The following is a 20,000-nucleotide window of genomic DNA, read 5'->3' on the forward strand; positions in this document are numbered from 1 at the left end:
TAACATTTTTGTTTTTATTGTACCATATATAAAAACACTTACAGCTTGCTGCAGCATTTCTGTCACTTGTGCCTTGAGTGAAATCCCTGGTCATTCCTGTTTTACCTATCTGAGCAGTAGTCGATACGTCGTAGTCTGTTTGTTCGTATGACGCTGATTGAAAGTCAGTCGAAAACATGGTCGCTGTTTCCGTTGAAACGTCACTGCTGTTGCTTACCGTCGTTTCTTCAGTACTCTGGTCTTGGGTAAAATATGAGGTGCTTTCGTTGTTGGTTGACGAGAAAAGGAGACTCGCAGTTGCTGTTCCGTTGTTTGAACTGGAACTTGATTCTGAAATCGGTGAGCTTCTTGTAGCAACGGTACCAGATATTACGTTTGTCATTCCGGCAGATTTTGTTGTGTGTGATGTACTTGATAAGTATGTGGTAGATTCTGCTCTGGTGTTTACATTTGTAGATAAACTATTTGATGATGATGGTTGATTAAATGTTGTCACTGGTAAGCTTGAGAGCGAAATGTCAGAGGCAGCTGAAGTCTGTTTATTGTTTGATGTAGAGGCTGAACTGTTATCTATCAAAGTTGACTTTTCGCTCGTCGCTGATGTTTTCGTATTTCCTGTCGAATACACGGCGCTACTTGCCCCTGTTGTTTCTCCTTGTGTCACAGATGTTGAATCCAAAACGGTGCTTATTAACGTTGATTTCCCGCTTGTTGCCGAGATCTTTGTTGTTGAGATCTTTGTACTTCCTGTCGAATACACATCACTACTTCCGCTGCTTTTTGTGGATGTTGAATCTGATATAGTACTCGTCAAGGTTGATTTCCCGGTTGTTGTTGAGGTTTTTGTACTTCCTGACGAAGAAATCTGACTGCTACTTGTCGATGTTCCTTTGCTCGTTGCTACTGTATAATTTTTTCCAAATAAGCAAATAAGGATTGTAACCAACACAAGGGTCACTGAAAGAAATTAGAAAATAAGAAATAAAGATTAAAATTAAAATGTTATAGAAAATTTTTAAACATGTGTTACTATTATTATTATTATTATTATTATTATTATTATTATTGTTGTTGTTGTTGTTGTTATTGTTATTGTTGATGTTGTTGTTGCTGTTATTATTAAGCGGTTCATCCCACATCACCAGTTCTGCTTACCAAAAGTGGCCCACTCGGCACCGTGCATTCGTCGCAATGATAACACAACTTATACAGCCGCCTCTAAAGAATTCAGGTCATGTGTTTATAATAGAAAGGATTATATTTTACCAGATATGTCTGTAGTCCTATAAATTTTTATTTTAAATTTTGACTGCTGTATTCCAAAATGCAGTCATGAATCATTTTTATTTATTTTTTTTTGTTCTATCAAGTCTTCCTTGATCCTTTAACATCTCATTGAGAATTTTATAATTAAGTCTTACATTTTTGTTGTTGTATTTTCATTTAACTCCTTTTTAAATATTGACCATTTTACTGCGGAAATCAGATATATCCACTCAAAATTTCACTACTCTTAACTGCGGAAAGCAAGAACATCCTTCCTGATCAAGTCTACTTTCGCTGTTTTGCCTTCACTGGCCAATTTAGTCCGGTGAAACATACAAACGACTGATGAATGTAGATGCGGAGAGAAAGCAACAGTGAGACATGTTCTGTCAGACAGCAGGTTAGCACTAGACAGATATACATGGCGTCACAATCAAGTCCTTGGTGTCATAAGCGCAGCGCTCAAGGAGAAGATCGGGGGATATAATAGGGGAGAATACGCAAAAGTGGAAAATCACGGAAGGATATACTTCCAGAAGGAGGGAAAAAGACATAAGACCAGGCCTTCAAATAAGATATACGAGACAGACGAAAGATGGAAGGGATACTGGGAGCTATCCACGGATTTGGAAAGACTGTTAATATTTCCACTCATAAAAACAACAAAAAGACCGGAAACAGCGTCGTTAGGCGAAGCTGGCAAGTACTTAAGCAGAATTGCTGCTTGACAGGTGGGCAAAGGGCGCGATCTCGTTCATTGCGCGCCCTCTTCCCCAATAGTTCGAAGGCTTGTACCACCAGAAGGTTAGTCGGCTCTGGCTGCTGGAACTGAAACTAACACGACACTGTTAGAGGGTAGGTTTAGAGAGGGCGCTTGCCAAAACTACGCGTCCTTTCCCTCCATTGTTCAGTTGAAGCTTAGATAGTGTCACGTGACATTTAGCCGGTGCTGGCTGCTGGAGCCTACTGGTGAGTCTTTTAAAGGAAATCTGGCAGGATGGTCATTCGCCCGCTGCCATTTGTTGACGCTGCATCAAAGAAACCAAAAAACAAAAGACCAAAAAAGAAAAAAAAGAGAAATAAAAAACGCAATCAACACCAGAGCTGAAGACACCTCCGAAAGTGGGTGAGGGGCACCACGTCGAAAACGGTAGAGGAGTAGGGGCCGAAACTAGACGTGGTTCCTCCTGATGATGTCTTTAGCCACTGGGTCCTATAAAGGAGCTGTTGGGGTAAAAAACCACGAAACGTGGTTGGAATTCTTAGCAATCTATTTTTTGTTGAGGAATATCATGTTTGAAGGTACCTTTTGAGGAGATCTGTCAAGTTTATTGAAGCAACGTGACCAACAGAAAATACGAATTCGGTTTTTGTTGGATATTTAACATTCTTGCCGTAATAACCATGAAATTTAATTTCGCACTAAAAGGGTCAATATAATGCATCTTCAATATTCCCTTCTAACTTGCGTGTTGTATTCTATCTAGTTCTCAATTTCTAATTATTTGTAAATCTGTATTTGGTTTAATCGTTTTATCTTATACCATTATCTAATATGATATTAGTAGTCCTAATTAATTTTTCTCTCGTTCAGGTTACCTTGACGCAATTTCCTAATCCGAATTTCACATCATTTCCTCTAGTAAATCCGCGTATTGTCTTGACATTGTCATTTCGTACTTCTACAAAAGATCATTGATTATCCTTTCATAACATTTGTAACCGATTCCAGTCTACATGAACACACTAATTACTAGTATTAGAGCGTTAGACAGTAAAATGAGTAGGAAGAGAGTGTTATCTTGAAAACTCCCTCTTCTAACTGTGAGTTTATGTTTATAATTCTCTCTTTTGTTTGCCATGATGCCTTTGGTGTACCAGCTGCTTATTGTTAAGGCTACTTTACTCGTGGCTAATATTTCCAGAATCTACTCGTAGTGATTATAGTCATTGAACTTCTGTGAGTCAATCCATGTCTTACTTAAACACCTATTTCTCCTCCTATAAGCTTATGCCACATCCCCTGCCCGGTATTTAATGCTTGAGAAATGGCCTTAATTCCAGTTGGCATAGCCAGTTGTTGTTGTTTAACCCTTGGTCACCTTTGATCGGGTAAACCTATGATGAAAAGCATTAACATAACATTACCCTGAATACATTATTCTAAGTAATATACATCTTTTAATATACATATTAAGGTGTGGTGTGATTTAGATTTTGCTATTATATCTAGCAAGTCAAACCATCACATAAAAATTGCCCGACTGGAATCGGTTCCAAAATATATATATTATTGGTGTGGAGGCGCAATGGCCCACTGGTTCACTATAACTGGTTCTGTTACGACCAGCGCAACCACCACCATTACTACACCTAAAGCACAACGCCTACCACTCACTACTAGCGCCACTACCACAACCACTATCACACCTACGATTCCTTGTGATCACCACTCTGCCACCACCGATACTATCAGCACCAGCACCATTACCACCAACTCCACCATCATCTACGTCAAACACGACTGCCACCTCCACCGAAACCACTTCCACCATTATTAGCTATACCTCCACCTACCACCACCACCACACTCACCAACACTGCCACTACCACCACCACCGCCTTCCCCAACCACCACCACCACCACTGCCATGAGAATACTTTTCAAAAAGCTTTTTTCTTAAGATAACACGAGCAATTTTCGTGGGAGCATTGGTCGATTGTTAAGATCCCAGTACTTGATGGTCCTTTATCTTATCGACCCCGTGAGAGATTAAAAGCGAAGTTGATTGCGGTTGAATGTGTGAAATTAGAACGTAAAGAGCCAGAAGAAATGTTGATTGGCCCTTTTGTCTGACGCGCTAAAGATTTTACTAGTTCGCCATGAAGACCGTTTTTTCTTTCTGCTATAGGTACAAAGCCAAAAATTCGTGCGGAAAAGGGTTGATGTTCAACTGGGGCTTATTCTATTGACTCTGAAAAGATGAAGCAAAATCTCAGCGGCATTTGTGCTCAGAACGTAAAACGGGAAGATGTGTCGCTAAGTATTTTGTATGATGCATTTACGATTCCGCCAGCTTAACATCAAGGTTTATAGCTAAAACCAAAACAAGATTGTTCGTTGCTCTTCATTAAAGCCCCTGTTTTTATAACTGGTTTTGTCACAGGAAGAAGGTGAAAGCACACGATCCTTTTCATGCCTAGGAGAAGGAAGAAAGGAAGCTATTGTCAGACTAGAAACCTAGATTTATTGATTGCAATAGACTGGACCGTTAAAGAAAAGACCCGGGTGTAGTTAAATCACGACTAAATTCAGTCTTTCACAGTTTCCAGCCTCCAAATTAGCTGAACCCGGGCTTATGGGGAAAAGACAGTTGTCCAAAGTGCAGCTTAATGACACCGAGCCTGAAAACAAGATGTTATCTTGGGAAGATAACATCTTAACTACACAACATCCCTGCACCCGTCATTATTTCTTATCCATTATGACAAAAAGAAACTGCAATTCAGATTAGATACTAGTTTGCATTGTCCTTCCTTTATGACACTAATCTGATTGATAAAAGCATGAACGGTATACGTTTCTCATATTTTCCCTATGCGTTTTGTAACCTTGTAACCGTGTAATGCAGGTGCAGAGGTAAGATATAAAGCCACTTGGGTTCACACAGCGTTTAAAGTGGGATACTTTCATATAGACAATTAAGCACTTGATGAAAATTATAGTCTAGTTTTCCCGTCGTCTGATGTTCGACTAAGGTGTTATATGTTACAGAAGAAAGAAGTATTGACACATCTACTTCAGAGATTCACTTAAAAATTACTTTTGGGTGTGATAACGAAAATGCATATCATATTTGTGGCTTTCAAAACGACCCAACATTCATGAACAAACAGTGTATTAATCTTATGTTAAATACATACATATATACATACATACAAAGTCTTATCAATAAGTATCCAGACTATTGCCATAGTAACGAAACCAAAGCACGCAGAGTGAAACCGCTTGGCATAAATTGACCTTGAATAGGGCTGTGCATGTTCACTAAGTTTTAACACTCTAGCTCACTTCCGCTGTTTACAGCAGTGCTTGGAAGGAACGTGTGTAGAGTGTGATCGTCACATTTACTATGACAGAGAAAGTTGTCATGGAGATACCTGTTCAGAGGCCTACGCAAAGTTGCAGAAAAAGTATGGAGAGGAGTGTATGAGCCGCATTGAAGTCTACGAGTGGTTCAGACGTTTCCAGCGTGGCTGAAAAAATGTCGATATTGACGAACGTTCTGAGAGACCCGTAGCCAGAAGAACGGAGAAAAGAAATTGCAGATGTGAGTACAGCTGTGAGGGGAAATCGACGAATCACCATCTGTGAGTTATCAGAGGATGTGCAGTTTAGTTACGGTTCAGTTCAGTCCATTATCACTGAAGATTTGGGTATGAGACGCGAGTCTGCCAAGATTGTGCTAAAACTGCTTTCAGCTAACCAAAAAGACATTCAGGTTTCAGTTACGCACGATCTCCTTGACGATGGAAACTTTTTGAACCCTTTCCGTAGACCCCTGAGCAGGTACCGCCATGCTTTTGGCAAAATTTGATGCAGATTCTCGGCTCAACTTTCTCTGTCATGGTCAACAATCACACGCTTTACACCTTCCTTCCAAGCACTGCTGTAAACACGAGAAGTGAGCTAGAACATTAGAACTTAGTGCGCATGCACAGCAGAGTTCAAGGTCAATCTGTGCCCAGCGGCTTCACTCTACGTACTTTGGCTTCGATACTATGGCAACAGTCCGGATACTTATTGATCAGACCACGTACATACAGAGGAATGGAAGAATAATGTCGGTAATCCTTTTAAATATGGCCTCGAAGTTGCTGCACAGAAGGGAAACAGTTTTTTCGAACCCGAAACCTGACATTAATGCATACAACAGCGAACGTTAATCACACTAAAACAAAACACGGGCGTGCGCGCGTGCGTGTGAGTGCGTGCGTATGTGTGTGTGGGCGCGAGTGTGTGTGTGTGTGTGTGTGTGTGTGTATGTGTATGCATGCGTATGTCTGTGTATGTGTGTGTGTGTGTGTGTGTACATGCGTGCACGCTGTGTGTGTGCCTGTGTGAATAAATGAATGAATGAATGAAGGAAGGAAGGAAGGAAGGAACTCCTTTCATATGGGCTTTAGATGGTAGATTACATAAATCAACTCAAATATTGCCGAAGATATGCTGGACGCACCTGGGTCTTAAAACGAGATAGTTTCCAGATCATTAAGAATTTGGTTCAAAATTGGCTAGATTATACCGATTGAAGGTTATTCCAAATCAACGTTGACATCATCTAGTACATTCCGAATGTTTACTTAATTAACATCTCCTTTGGTAACAATATGCGATTTGTTTATTGGATTTTTTTTTTTTTACAATTTCCACCACAGCCACCATCATATGGAAACGCGGTCTGTAAGACAGACCAAGAAATACTATAGATAATTTTCTTTTCAGTTAGTTGCCGAATTAGTTTTGTCAGGGAGGTACTATGCTCGTTGGTTTTATTTCTGAATGAGGTAGTATGGTTTTTCCGTCTATACTTGAAACAAGCAGCGGTCGAACCTATATGCCTGTATATGGTATCATTCGTATGGTACTGCTAGTCCTTTCTATCGCTTTAATTCTCTCTACACATCTTTAATGCTATAACACCCTTTACTCAAAATACCTTTAACCCTTTACATACTTCTACATACGTACATACACCAAAATATATATACACCTCCTCCTTGTGCCCATCTCAATACAAGAATACATTCCTACACACGCACAGACTTCCACCCCTTCTTCGTTCTTAAATTCTATCTGGCACTTATCCCCTTGTCCGATTCTTTCTCCTCCAAATAATTTTTACGTTTGCACTCTCTACTTTTCTATATATATGTTTTCTGATGAAGGATTAATATCCGAAGCGTCATGGCACTTTCCATTGCTTGTATTGTTGTTGATGGTGGTAGCCATCGTGATAGTAGCGGTAGTATTGGTGTAATTACTACCCAAATCATTTTTGATATAGAAATCTATTGACAAGTCCCTTCAGTTACAATCCTGTCACTTTTTGTTTAACCAGCACTACATTGTTTCTAAATTGTTACTGTTTTAAGACACTATAGTAAGTTATGAGAGAGACTTCAACTGCTATTTCTAGAAGGTCGAACGACAGCATAGAACGTTCTTCATTTTATTGATATATTAAAGCTGTTGCAAATACAACAAAACAGACATGGATTTAGAAAAAGTCAAGATTATGTGACCAACTGGTGCATATCTATCTATCTATCTATCTATCTATCTATCTATCTATCTCTCTATCTATCTATCGATCTATCTCTGGAACTTCATTGACGACGGTGAACAGGTGTGGGCGCCGTTTGTGAGGCACGCCTTCCCGCAGCTCGTCTCACTCACCGAACTGCAAACATGGATCAGGAAGAGACCGAAACTGGGCGATTGGCACCGCGAGTGTCGCCAAGCTCTGCAACAGCTCTGCCGTCCGGGATCAAACTTGTGCAACTTCCAAACGACCAATGCGTTCTATAGAGGACTAGTGGAGGGGAGGTCTGACGACACTCTCGGGGCAAACCTGGGTGTCGACGAGAAATTCCTAACCCGCCTTTTCAAGACGACGTTCGGGCCGGGGCCTATGGATAATTTCCAGAGATCCCTGGCTTGGCAATGCTATCGAGACGCACTACCAGTTCGAGAGAAGATCTACAGACACGGTTCGAAAACCACCGGACCGACCTGCCCGAGATGCGGTCAGAGCGACGAAACCGTTCTGCACGCACTCGTGCAGTGTCTAGATATTTCAGAGCTGTGGACTTTCGTCGAACGGCTGTTGTCGCGTGTGGGACGAGCCCACTTATCAGCCGAGTCTATCGTGAATATTGTTCCGCCACCTTCCTTTAAACGGGAAGGAAAAACGGTTTTTGTAACACTGATAGCTATGGCAAAAGAATGCGTGTGGTGGACGCGTTTGAAAGGTCTACAAACAAACACTTTCCTCTCTGGTCAGTCCCTCGTCAACTTTTTCAAGTACCAGTTGAAAAGGAGGATGAGGATAGAGAGGAAAGTGTTGTCGAATGAAAGTTTCAATAAAAAATGGGTAAATGTGGCAAGAATGGTAAAAATGAAAGACGACACCATTTTAAGCATAGACTTGTAACAAAAAGAGACAAAAAGAGAGAAGGTACTTACTTTCATGTACCTTTAAAAAAAAAAGCCTGAGGTGACCGTGGTCTTTTCCGTAGGCTTTTCTCTCCACGGATAAACCTAATCTGTTCCCCGTTTTTTACATTGACTGTGATACACGATCCCTATTGATCGCCCCCACCACGTTTTTTTTTCCCGCGATCCCTTTTGATCGAAATCCCCCCCCCTTTTTTCCGCGACCCCTTTTGATCGAAATTATCCACCCCCAAAGAAAAGCTCTACTTTGTAATTTGTCCATTTTCTGTATTTAGCCCTGTGTGGCTATAATAAAAAGATATCTATCTATCTATCTATCTATCGATCTATCTATCTATCGATCTATCTATCTATCTATCTTTCAAAAAAAGATGGGTGAATGTAGCAAGGATGGCACGTGTGAACGACGGAGCCATCTTGAGCATAACCCTATGAACAAGAAAAAAAAAATAAAACAAAAAGGCAAAAGAGAGTCACTTACTGTTATAGTTTCTTCAATGAGAATATTGACCAAGGTTACCGTGGTCTTTTCCGTGGGCTTTTCCTTCCACGGCTAAACCTAAACTGTCCTCCCCTCTTTTTACACGAGAACATTACTGTGTGATACACGATCCCTATTGATCGGCCTTTCCTTTTCTTTTTTTTTCGATCCCTTTTGATCGAACTGCCCCTTTTTCCCTTCCTACGATCCCTTTTGATCGACACCACCAATTTTTTTATTTTTTTATTTTTTTTTATTTATTTATTTTTTTCCTTCCTCCCCCCTCCCAAAAAGAAAAGCTCTACATTGTATTTGTCCCATCTTCGTTGAGCCCTGTGTGGCTAATAAAAGAAATGTATCTATCTATCTATCTATCTATCTATCTATCTATCTACCTATCACTAACATGATAAACCAATGTAGGTTAGAGAGAAATGATTCATGGATTTATATTTGAAATTATTTCAAAATCATTTTTGGCGATTTAGATGCTCTTTTCAGATTAAGGAAGTTTTCTTAGCTACTACTACTACTACTACTACTACTACTACTACTACTACTACTACTACTACTACTACTACTACTACTACTACTACTAACAATATCAACAAGAATATCGCATTCGATATTCACATCTTTTATTCTGTGCTAATAGGCAACATTTGAGGTGTAGTAATCAATAAAGGGTGTTTAAACATTTGTCATTGTTCTTTGCTTGTTTGTTTTCTTCATAAAATAGTAATCAATGGTTTCATTCTCAGCAACAACAACCATATTAACAAAGCTAGTACTTTAGGAATGTCACCATTCTGACATCTTGGATATTTACTTTCCTTTTCCGATAGCAGCCACGTTCCTACTTCCTTACCGACAAATACCCGGATATTTTTCACCACTTCACTGTTTTTCTAACTAATTAATTACAATTAGTGAAGGAGCGTAGCTTAGTGGTTAGGGTATTCGGTTCACAATCCCAAGTTCGTGAGTTCGATACTTGGAGGTGCGTCGTGTCCTTGAGCAACACGCTTTATTTTCACGTTGCTCCGATCCACTCAGCTGGCAGAAATTGAATAGTATCTGTATTTCAAAGGGTCAGCCATGTCACATTCTGTGTCACGCTGAATCTCCCTGCGAACTACGTTAAGGGTACACGTGTCTGTGGAGTGCTCAGCTACTTGCACGTTAATTTCACGAGCAGGCTGTTCCGTCGATCGGATCAACAGGGACACTGGTCCTTGCAACCGATGGAGTACCAGCTTCAATACTATGACGCTAGAAAAATAGAAAAATATTCTTTTCTACTCTAGGCACAAGGCCGAACATTTTTGAGGGGGCTTTTCAACATTATTAATGTACTGAAGTGCAGTAGATGTTTTTATCGTTTCATAGGGTTTGCATAGTGGGGATATGGTCATTATACACACAAGAATATATATATATATATATATATATATATATATATATATATATATATATATATATATATATATATATATGTATATATTTGTTTGTATGTATGTATGTATTTGTTTGTATGTATGTATGTATTTATGTATGTACATATGTGTGTTTGTCTGTCTGTCTGTCTGTATGTATGTATGTATTTATGTTGCAGATGATATCGTATTACTGTTTGCAAACGATAGGTGTGTCATAACTTATCTTTTTCCATCCATACTTGAAGCTTAAAAGTATTTCAAGTCTAATCTTATTTGACAGGATTAAATACAAATGAGTGAAATAAATCAATTTAATTGACTGAATATATCAGTTACTAAATTCATATACATATGTGCACGCCTACACATGTATACCTGTGTGTTTGTAACTGTTTACATCTTGGGTGTAGAAGCAGCTGTACGACTGTTACAGTTCAGTTTCCAGCTCCACGTAGATTACCATCGTCCACTCTGCTTCCAATTTGCAGAATCAATAAAGAAGAAATCGCTAGAAGCACATGTTTCACCATTGTGGTTGTTTGGAACTGTGCGTTGAGTGTTCATCAAGGACCACATTATTACAATTTTTAAGAAAGAACTAATGTCTAGAACTGGTGGAATTGGGAAAATAAGGAGGCGTTTTATAAGTATTTTGAGAAGGAATGGAGAGAAAAAAACTACCTGAGAAAGATAAAGAGGGATTAGAAACAAGAAAAAGGGAGAGACAAAAAGAATAAAATATAGAGTATAGAGGGAAAGAAGAGTGAAGAGAAAAGTAAGAGAGAAAAACAGGAGCAAAAAGAATAAAAGAATGGAAGATTAAATTGGAGAACCATGAAAGAGATAAATAACAATATATTAAGAACTTGATAACGTGAAATGAATATATAAATGAATTAATAAATAGATACGCCCAAGAGATAAGGAAACAAGGAGAAAGAAAATAAGGCGAAGTCAGGGAGTGCAGGCGAGAGAGGAAGAGGATAGAGATTATAAATCAAGGGGCATATTGCAGAATTATGAATGAGTTAACACATCAATTCAATTGAAAACCAAAACAGGTTGAAAAATGAATATAAGCACATGTGTATATATATGTATATATATGTATATATATGTGTGTGTGTATATATATATAGAACAATGTATAAATAAGTGATATAGATATCCACTTTATTCAGCTCAACCGAGTAGCGGTCTGATAGCGTTTCGGGAATATAAAATTTAGGAGAGGAGAAAACAAATTCAAAGGCCGATGTATGCATTCATTCAATCCATATTAGCGAAGTTCTCCATGGTGTACAATGTGCATACATAGACGCATTCATGTATATGATATATAAACATTTCTAAGAATTTATAAATACGTACACATACACGAAAATTTATATATATAGGAATTCATACACATATAAAAATTTACAAACGCATAAAAATTCATAAATGTAAATATATATAAAAAAAAAAGTGTGAGTCCATAAATGTTTTTGCGAAGTCCGAATGAAAAGGATGACGAAGCGGATGTAAACTGATTCATAAGGGGTCTGGAACATGTATAAAGTCTATGTATAAAGTCTTACGGCCGTTTCGAAAAGATATAGGTTGCTATGGGTGCGCTAACTCCAACCATAGCAATATTCTATATTTCTCTCATCAGAGTTCATAGAATCACAAGGTTAAAATTTTAAAAGAAATGGTGGGTTAAATAATTTAGACACATACCCGCATACAGAAATATACACACACACATAAGCACACAATACAGACATATACATACATACATACATACACATCGCCCCGCCTGAGTGTATTATTTTAATCTTTTTTTGTTATTTTTCTTGTTTGTCATTTGACTGCGGCCATGCTGGAGCACTGCCTTAAAAGGTGTTAGTCGAAGAAATCGACCCCAGGAATTATTCTTTGTAAGCCTACTACTTATTCTATCGGTCTGTTTTGCCGAATCGCTAAGATACGGGGACATAAACACACCAGCATCGGTTGTTAAGGGATGGTGCGTAAAGGGGGACAAAAACAGACACACACACACACACATATATATACAACGGGCTTCTTCCGCCTTCCGTCTACCAAATTCACTGACATGGCTTTGGTTGACTCGAGGCTATAGTAGAAGACACTTACCCAAGGGACCGAACCCGGAACCATGTGGTTGGGAAGCAAGCTTCTTACTACACAGCCACACCTGCGCCCATACTGATTACCTATCGACAGCGTCCGTATTGATTACCTATGGACAGCGGAAAAGAACTTATGTAGGTCAACAGAAAGGTTTTCGTAACTTTTCTGAGTACTACAGGTGTCTTTAAAGCATGATTTGTGTACGCGTTGTCCAATATTCTATATATTGTTTAAGGCACCGAGCTGCCGGAGTAGTTTGCACGCCGGACAAAATTCATGGCAGCATTTCGTCCGTCTTTACGCTCTGAGTTCAAATTCCGCTGAGGTCGACTTTGCCTTTCATTCTTTCAGAGTCGATAAAACAAGTACCAGTTGAGCACTGGGGGTCGATGTAATTGACTTACCCCTTCTCGCCAAAAAAATTACTGGCATTGTGCTAAAATTTGAAACCATTGCTATATTTTCTGTTTCCGTTTCTGTGAAATTAGTGAAAGGATTTTAGATGTATACGCTAGAAATTTTACATATCTTTGAGTTCCCTGCAGAATTTCAAAAATTCCTCTCATGGTTATATAGCGTATCCATCTCATAAATACTTTGGCTATTCTATACGTGGGTTTATTGATTTGCAAGACTATAGGTAGGTTACTGGATTTGTTCGTCTTAACGGTACCATAAATATACGCAGATCTAAACGCTCTTTCCATGTAATGATAGGAGGGCGGTGAGTATGTTTCTTCTTTAAACGTTTGCAGTTTATTTTTGAAAATGAGATCGCGGAAGCGTCGAAATGTCAGACGTCATGGATTTAGCAACGTTATTGTTTCGACCCAAACACGAAAAGCAAATAAGAAAAAATCTTTAATAAAAAGATCAAACATGAAAATAGTTGCGCTTTTACTGCATCAATATTACTCTCACTTTCTGTTGCGTTGTTGTCTTTATTGAACGGGCTTCGACGTAGCCAACGAATAGGTTCGCATAGTTGGGGCCCATTCTCGTTCCCATGGCCACTCCCTAGAAGTTGGTAAAACTCCCCCACGAACGAGAAACAGTTGAGCAGGAGAAGTTCAGACAGACAAATACGTGTAAACGTGTTAGGTTGGGGGGGGGGTTGAAGGTCTAGGAAGTATTTAGGGCAAGAAGTCCTTCGTTGTATGGGATCATCGTATATAAACTTTTGATATCAAGAGTAAAGAGAAGTTTAGAGGGGCCAGGAGAGATGTGTGTATGTATATGTATATGTATCTATGTATGCCTCTGTGTATCTATGTATCTATATAAAGTATATTAGAATACCCCCAATATTTTATCGTAATATAATCTCCATCCAAACAATTTTTAACAACACCAAACTCAAGATATTTAAAAGAAAACTACAAACATCAACACTTCGATTTTTATTGAACCTATGCTGTGTGACTCATCAAACTAGTATTATCTGTGAATATTTGTTTGTGAATTCTAAAATAGCACAAAACTAACTGAAGACTTATAATCAATCACAAGAACTCTAATACGAATTGTTACCTGAATACGACACATCTGTTTTCTTATTTATTTTCACGCCTGACTGAGCACTAAACAATAACAAAATGATCCTATCGTACTAGAACAGTTGTTTCCACCATCCGTTTCATTTAACCCACGCCTTGCAAACACATACTTTTCTCTTAGAATTTCTCCATTCCCTCTTTCCTACACAACCATTTCCACTGACAACCTACATTCAATTCCTATTCATATTACTCCACCCAAACCATAGACTAATGACGGCTGCTAAGTCGAAATTTCCTTGTAAGAATGAATATTTATGTGTGTATACATGTATGCATTTACATATAGTGAGAGATACGTGGTTTTGGAGAGTTTTATTCTTCTTTGAAGCAAACAGCTACATATTGCACCCTGACTTATATATATATATATATACATACATATATATATATATATATATATATATATATATATATATATATATATATATATATATATATATATATATATATATATATATATATATATATATATATATATAGGGTGATAAATTGAATGTTAATTCAATGTAAAACCAAGTGGCTTAGCATATAAAAAATCTGAAAATTCAGAAAAATTGTATTACACGTGTATAAGAGATGACCACTAGGTGGACATCCAATATGCTAGAAAGAGGTCATCAACGACCCAACCACAAAGAAAAATATTGTTCTCCAGAAAAATTTCGCAAAACACGAAATATATTTTTCTTTGTGGTTGGGTCGTTGATGACCTCTTTCTAGCACATTGGATGTCCACCTAGTGGTCATCCCTTATACACGTATATATATATATATATATATATATATATATATATATATATATATATATATATATATGCACACACACATATATATGTGTGTGTGTGTTTTCGACGATTATGATTTAATTGTCCAATCAACTTAGTCACGCGCTCATTGAATTCACATGTAAGCAGTTGAGTATTCCGTAAACCCGTGTAACATTAGCGTAATTCTCTGCCAGAATCAACGTGAGACGTTGTATGACAAACATGTGTCTTCGAATTACAGGAACAAGTCTGATAGGTTTAACATTTTATCCCACAATGGAAGAGTCTACTAGAAACAATAGGGAATGGCATATTGTGCCAAAATGTTACGCAATCAAGACCATTTGGTTGCGAAGCAAACTCTTTTATGACTTGGCCAAGTTGCTTTGATAAGTACGCAGGCAGGCACACACACACACACACACACACACACACACACACACACACACACACACACACACACACACACACACACACACACACACACACACAAACACATACATATATATGTATATATACACACACGATGGTAGTCTCTCGTAGACTGAGAAAGACTGTTCGGTAATTTCTAGCTGAACGACCTGTACAAATGATTTGTTTATAGTGACCAAATGTCTGTGCTGTTCCTTGGCTCAGTCCCGCCATCCGTCGACATTGCTTGAACAGGTGCACGATGTGCTTCACATCAGGTGTCGCAGTCGTCACAGCGCAACGTGGGATGAAGTGTCTTGCTCAAGAACACAACGCACCACCCAGTGCACAACTTGAAACTACGGACTCGCGATGGTCAGTGCAACATCCAAACCACTTGGCTATGCGCCATCACAGATAATCACATACATACATTCAAACATACATACATACATACATACATACATACATACATACATACATACATACATATGTACGTACGTAAGTGCATACTTACATACATGCGTACATACGGACGTACGTACGTACGTGCGTACATACGTACATATATATTGTCCTGGGTATGACTTTAAACTGCATCTGGTAGTGGAGCCTTAATTCGGGAGTTCCTAGATTTCGAGGACTGAAACCACCACTTTAGCCTATATTGTTCTTATCTCTACTCTGACCCGGTTTAATAGTCACTACCAATGTCTAAGCTGTTGATTAATTAGCATGTAAATATGAACCTCAGAGAGTAAGGGACTCTTAGATGTTGTCATAGCATCCTTCTAGAAGAGGAATACTCTAATGCAAAACCTGAAGGTTCACATGATTACAGGTCATCTCGCTTCGATTTATTACTAGGAACTAACCACGGAGACTCAGAGACTGTTACTCATGTTGTACAAACGTTTCTCACTGTAATCCGATGATGTACAGATGTGTTTTTATAGAGAGCTTATTTGTCATTTATCATTCCATCTACTAAACGTCCAGCGCAATGAAACTGTGATGAAGTGTACCGATTTAACCAGCTGGAAGCGCACAGGTAGGAGGCAGTGGAACTGAATAGTCGTCCGAGAGGTCATGGCCAGAAAGTCAGCAATGCCATTGATTAAAATAAAGCACAAGACGACTACAATCTCCTATGAAGATGGATCAACCATAATAAATGTTTGTATGAAGAGCAACGTGGTTCACATAAGGCATTGCGTTATAAGAAAGCAGAGGAACGCAACAACGAATTCTAATAACCCAGAAATCGCTGTGTTACCTTCTGGTGGTTTCTGGTTCGTAGAAAGATTCGTTGCTGCTCTCCTTTGTAGAAGGGAAATGGGTCATTCACCCGAAATATGTAAGCAGTGAATAAGTCATTAACTCTTTCCTCGCACTATTTCTTGTCTATTGCCTTTGTCGTTCATTTGAGTTTGAGGACAATGTGTAATGGTTGTGCCTATTTATGTGTGTTCGGGTGTATCTGCGAATTTTGTGCACCACACGAAAAGACTATTTTCCCACCCAACGAGCGCTTCCGATCTCTTATCAAACATTGATATGTGTGTTGTGTATGCGTGTATATATGTGTGCGTAAATATGAATGTGTGTTTGTAAGTCTGTATCTACTACCCTTTAAAAATATATATATGTATATATATATATATATATATATATATATATATATATATATAAATATCTGTGTGTCTGTATGTATGTATGTACGTATTTATGTATACATGTATGTCATTTTGTACCCATAAGTAGTGAAAATATTTATCATTAATTAAATATGTTAATAAGAAAGAAACAAAAAGTTTATAACTGGGGCGCTAATGCTGGTTGGTTTACAGAGTAATGTCAATATAATAACTAAATTTAGATATTAAAACTAGGTTTTGTTCGCTATGAGCCGAGACTTCACATATGCGTATGCATGCGTGTTTGTGTGTGTGTGTTTGTGTGTGTGTGTTTGTGTGTGTGTGTTTGTTTGTTTAAACCAGCATGTAAGACTATTTTTCGGAAACTGCAGTCGGAATCATCTCATCCGATAGAATACCAGCAGTACAAGCAACACCGCTCACCCATTCCACTCTCCTTTCCTTTTGCTGTTTAGAGAATGCAGAGAGCCACTGACTGGACCTGACCACTCTATTCAATCAGAATGTCTGATGAGGCTGTTTGCTCGTTTATACTGGTTTACTTGGTCAGAAAGAAAAAAAAAATACGTAAACCAATCAATATATAAATACACAAATATACAGGTTGGCCCAAAATTCGCTCTACCATTGAATATGTACACAAACGTTTTAAATGGTAGCTTGGATTTTAGGCCACTCTGTACATACCTGTATGCATACATACACATACATACATACACACACACACGCACGCACACTTATATATATATAATTTATATATAAATAAATATATATATATAATTATATATATACATACAAATATATACATATATACACACTCATATATATATATATATATATATATATATATATATATATATATATGTATATATATATATATATATATATATATATATATATATATGAATATATATATGAATATATATATGTATGAATGTATGTATACATACACACACACACACACACATAGACACACACACATATATACATACGGATGTATATGGGTGTGTATTTATATTCTCACATACGGACACATATGCGTGTGTACAACTGTGTGTTTGTGTGTGTTTCTGTATGTATGTATGCACGCATGTATGTCTATATGAATGCGTGCATATGGGAGGGCCCAAGGGTGATTATCCCACTGCTTGTATGTGTTTGCATGTGTGCATGTGAGTGCGTGTACGTGCACGTGTTGGGGTAGTTGAGTTCGAGTCAACTCGAACTCAAAATATTTACTCCTCACTTCACCTACACTAAAAGGGGAAAAATGAGAAAGTAATACGGGTTATTTCTTGTGCTATTAATTTTTATTGTTCACTGGCTGTAAATTGCACGATTTAGACATGATCTGTAAACTTTGAAATAAACGCTGAGCTGGTTCCGTAACTTCAGTATTATGGTATAAAACAGATCCAATAAATGAGCACTTTATTGGGTAGTTCCTTAATACAGATACCTGCTGATGACACGGAAGGGTTTCCAGCACTGCAATGGATTTAGAATAGTTTGCAAAATCCATTGAGGAGCTCCTGCAGTTTCTGCATGGGGCCAACCATCTCGGATCTTTATTTTTCCCATCACTGTCATATAGTCTAAAAAGCTGTAAAACAATTTATAAACTCTCTCTAAATTAACATTTTCAGACATCGCAAAACCCTCTCTGAATTAACATGTTCAGACTTCGCTTTTCATTGGACCCTATCGAGGAGTTGCCCAAGGAATTTTCCTCCACGACCCTCCTAAGAATAGCAGACGAAGAAGATGAATGGACGGATGGAATCACTTCCTCTGAAACTGAACTCAAATACCAAGTAAATATCGTTTTCCCACCATTTGGCTGGAAGCCAATGTCTCGTAAACTTCTTTTTTACCCGATAACCCCAGCTTGACTTCATCGACTCAGGACTAATAACTTTCTGCTCTTCTGCTACTGTGTCCTGTTAATAATGTGATGTAGAATTGCGTTTTCAGTACCACTGCGTTGAATGATGAAACGCCTGTGTTGGTAAAGTGTAGGACTATCAACTAACAGTTCTTGAGTTCAGATCTGCTGTGGGTGTTCCGTTACGATTGTACGTACGACAATCGTATTTTGGCAATGACTATTGCGTTATCTGGCTATGTTCCCTATTTGTTTTAATGGTTTGGTTACAAGAAACAGGGTAGCGCCTACGACCCTTTTCCAGAGCATATACGACGGGCTTCTTTCAGTTTCCGTCTACCAAATCCACTCACAAGTCTTTGGTCGGCCCGCGGCTATATAGCTGAAGACACTCACCCAAGGTGCCACGTTATGGGACTGAACCCGGAATCATGACGTTGGTAAGCAAGCTACTTACCACACAGCCATATATATACATGCATATGTAGATTGAGAGATAAATAGATACACTGTGTGTATCTAGAAATGTCATTGTTTGTATTTGTGTGTGGTGTGTGTCTCTGTATGTGCTCTCTGTATATGTGTTTACGTATATATATATATATATATATATATATATATATATATAAATAATAATAAAGGAGTTACGACGCAAAAACGTATAAATTCAAAAGAACATATTTATATTGAAAGAACATATTTAAGTTAGCTTACCAATTATTTTTGTTGGTAGTTAATTTATAATATATTGTTATATATATATATATATATATATATATATATATATATATATATATATATATGTATATCGAAATGTGGAGTAGATAAACAGCCGACAACTGATGGAGGGTCGTTCTTTATGTTACTTGTCTTGTTTTCTACTTGTTTCTCTCGTTGTTCGCAAAAAAAAGTCTGTCTTCGTATATCATGTTGTTTTTCGTATTTCGGATTTCATATTTTCGTATTTCATGTCGTTTACGTTTTGTGACGTCCTGTACACATATATGCATATATATAGTTATATACATATATATGTCAGTATGTACACATATGTATGTATATATGCCTATATATATGTTTTATTTATATTGTTATATGACTGAACGCCACGCATCCATTTCCAAATAGGTTTATCTTATATATAGATAATTATTA

General features: G+C 37.9%; 1 protein-coding gene across 1 annotated transcript in view; it reads right to left on the reverse strand.

The window, feature by feature from the left end:
* The window catches only part of LOC149132931 (uncharacterized), a 26,002-nt gene that overhangs the window by 2,517 nt on the left and 3,485 nt on the right, over positions 1-20,000 (reverse strand). Inside the window, exon 2 of the mRNA XM_089361932.1 lies at positions 43-957. Coding sequence (XP_089218058.1) covers positions 43-957 — 915 coding nt within the window. The remainder of the gene's footprint in view (positions 1-42; positions 958-20,000) is intronic.

This window comes from Octopus bimaculoides, chromosome 13 (genome assembly GCF_046866305.1).
Source record: "Octopus bimaculoides isolate indiv1 chromosome 13, ASM4686630v1, whole genome shotgun sequence".
Lineage (NCBI taxonomy): Eukaryota > Metazoa > Mollusca > Cephalopoda > Octopoda > Octopodidae > Octopus > Octopus bimaculoides.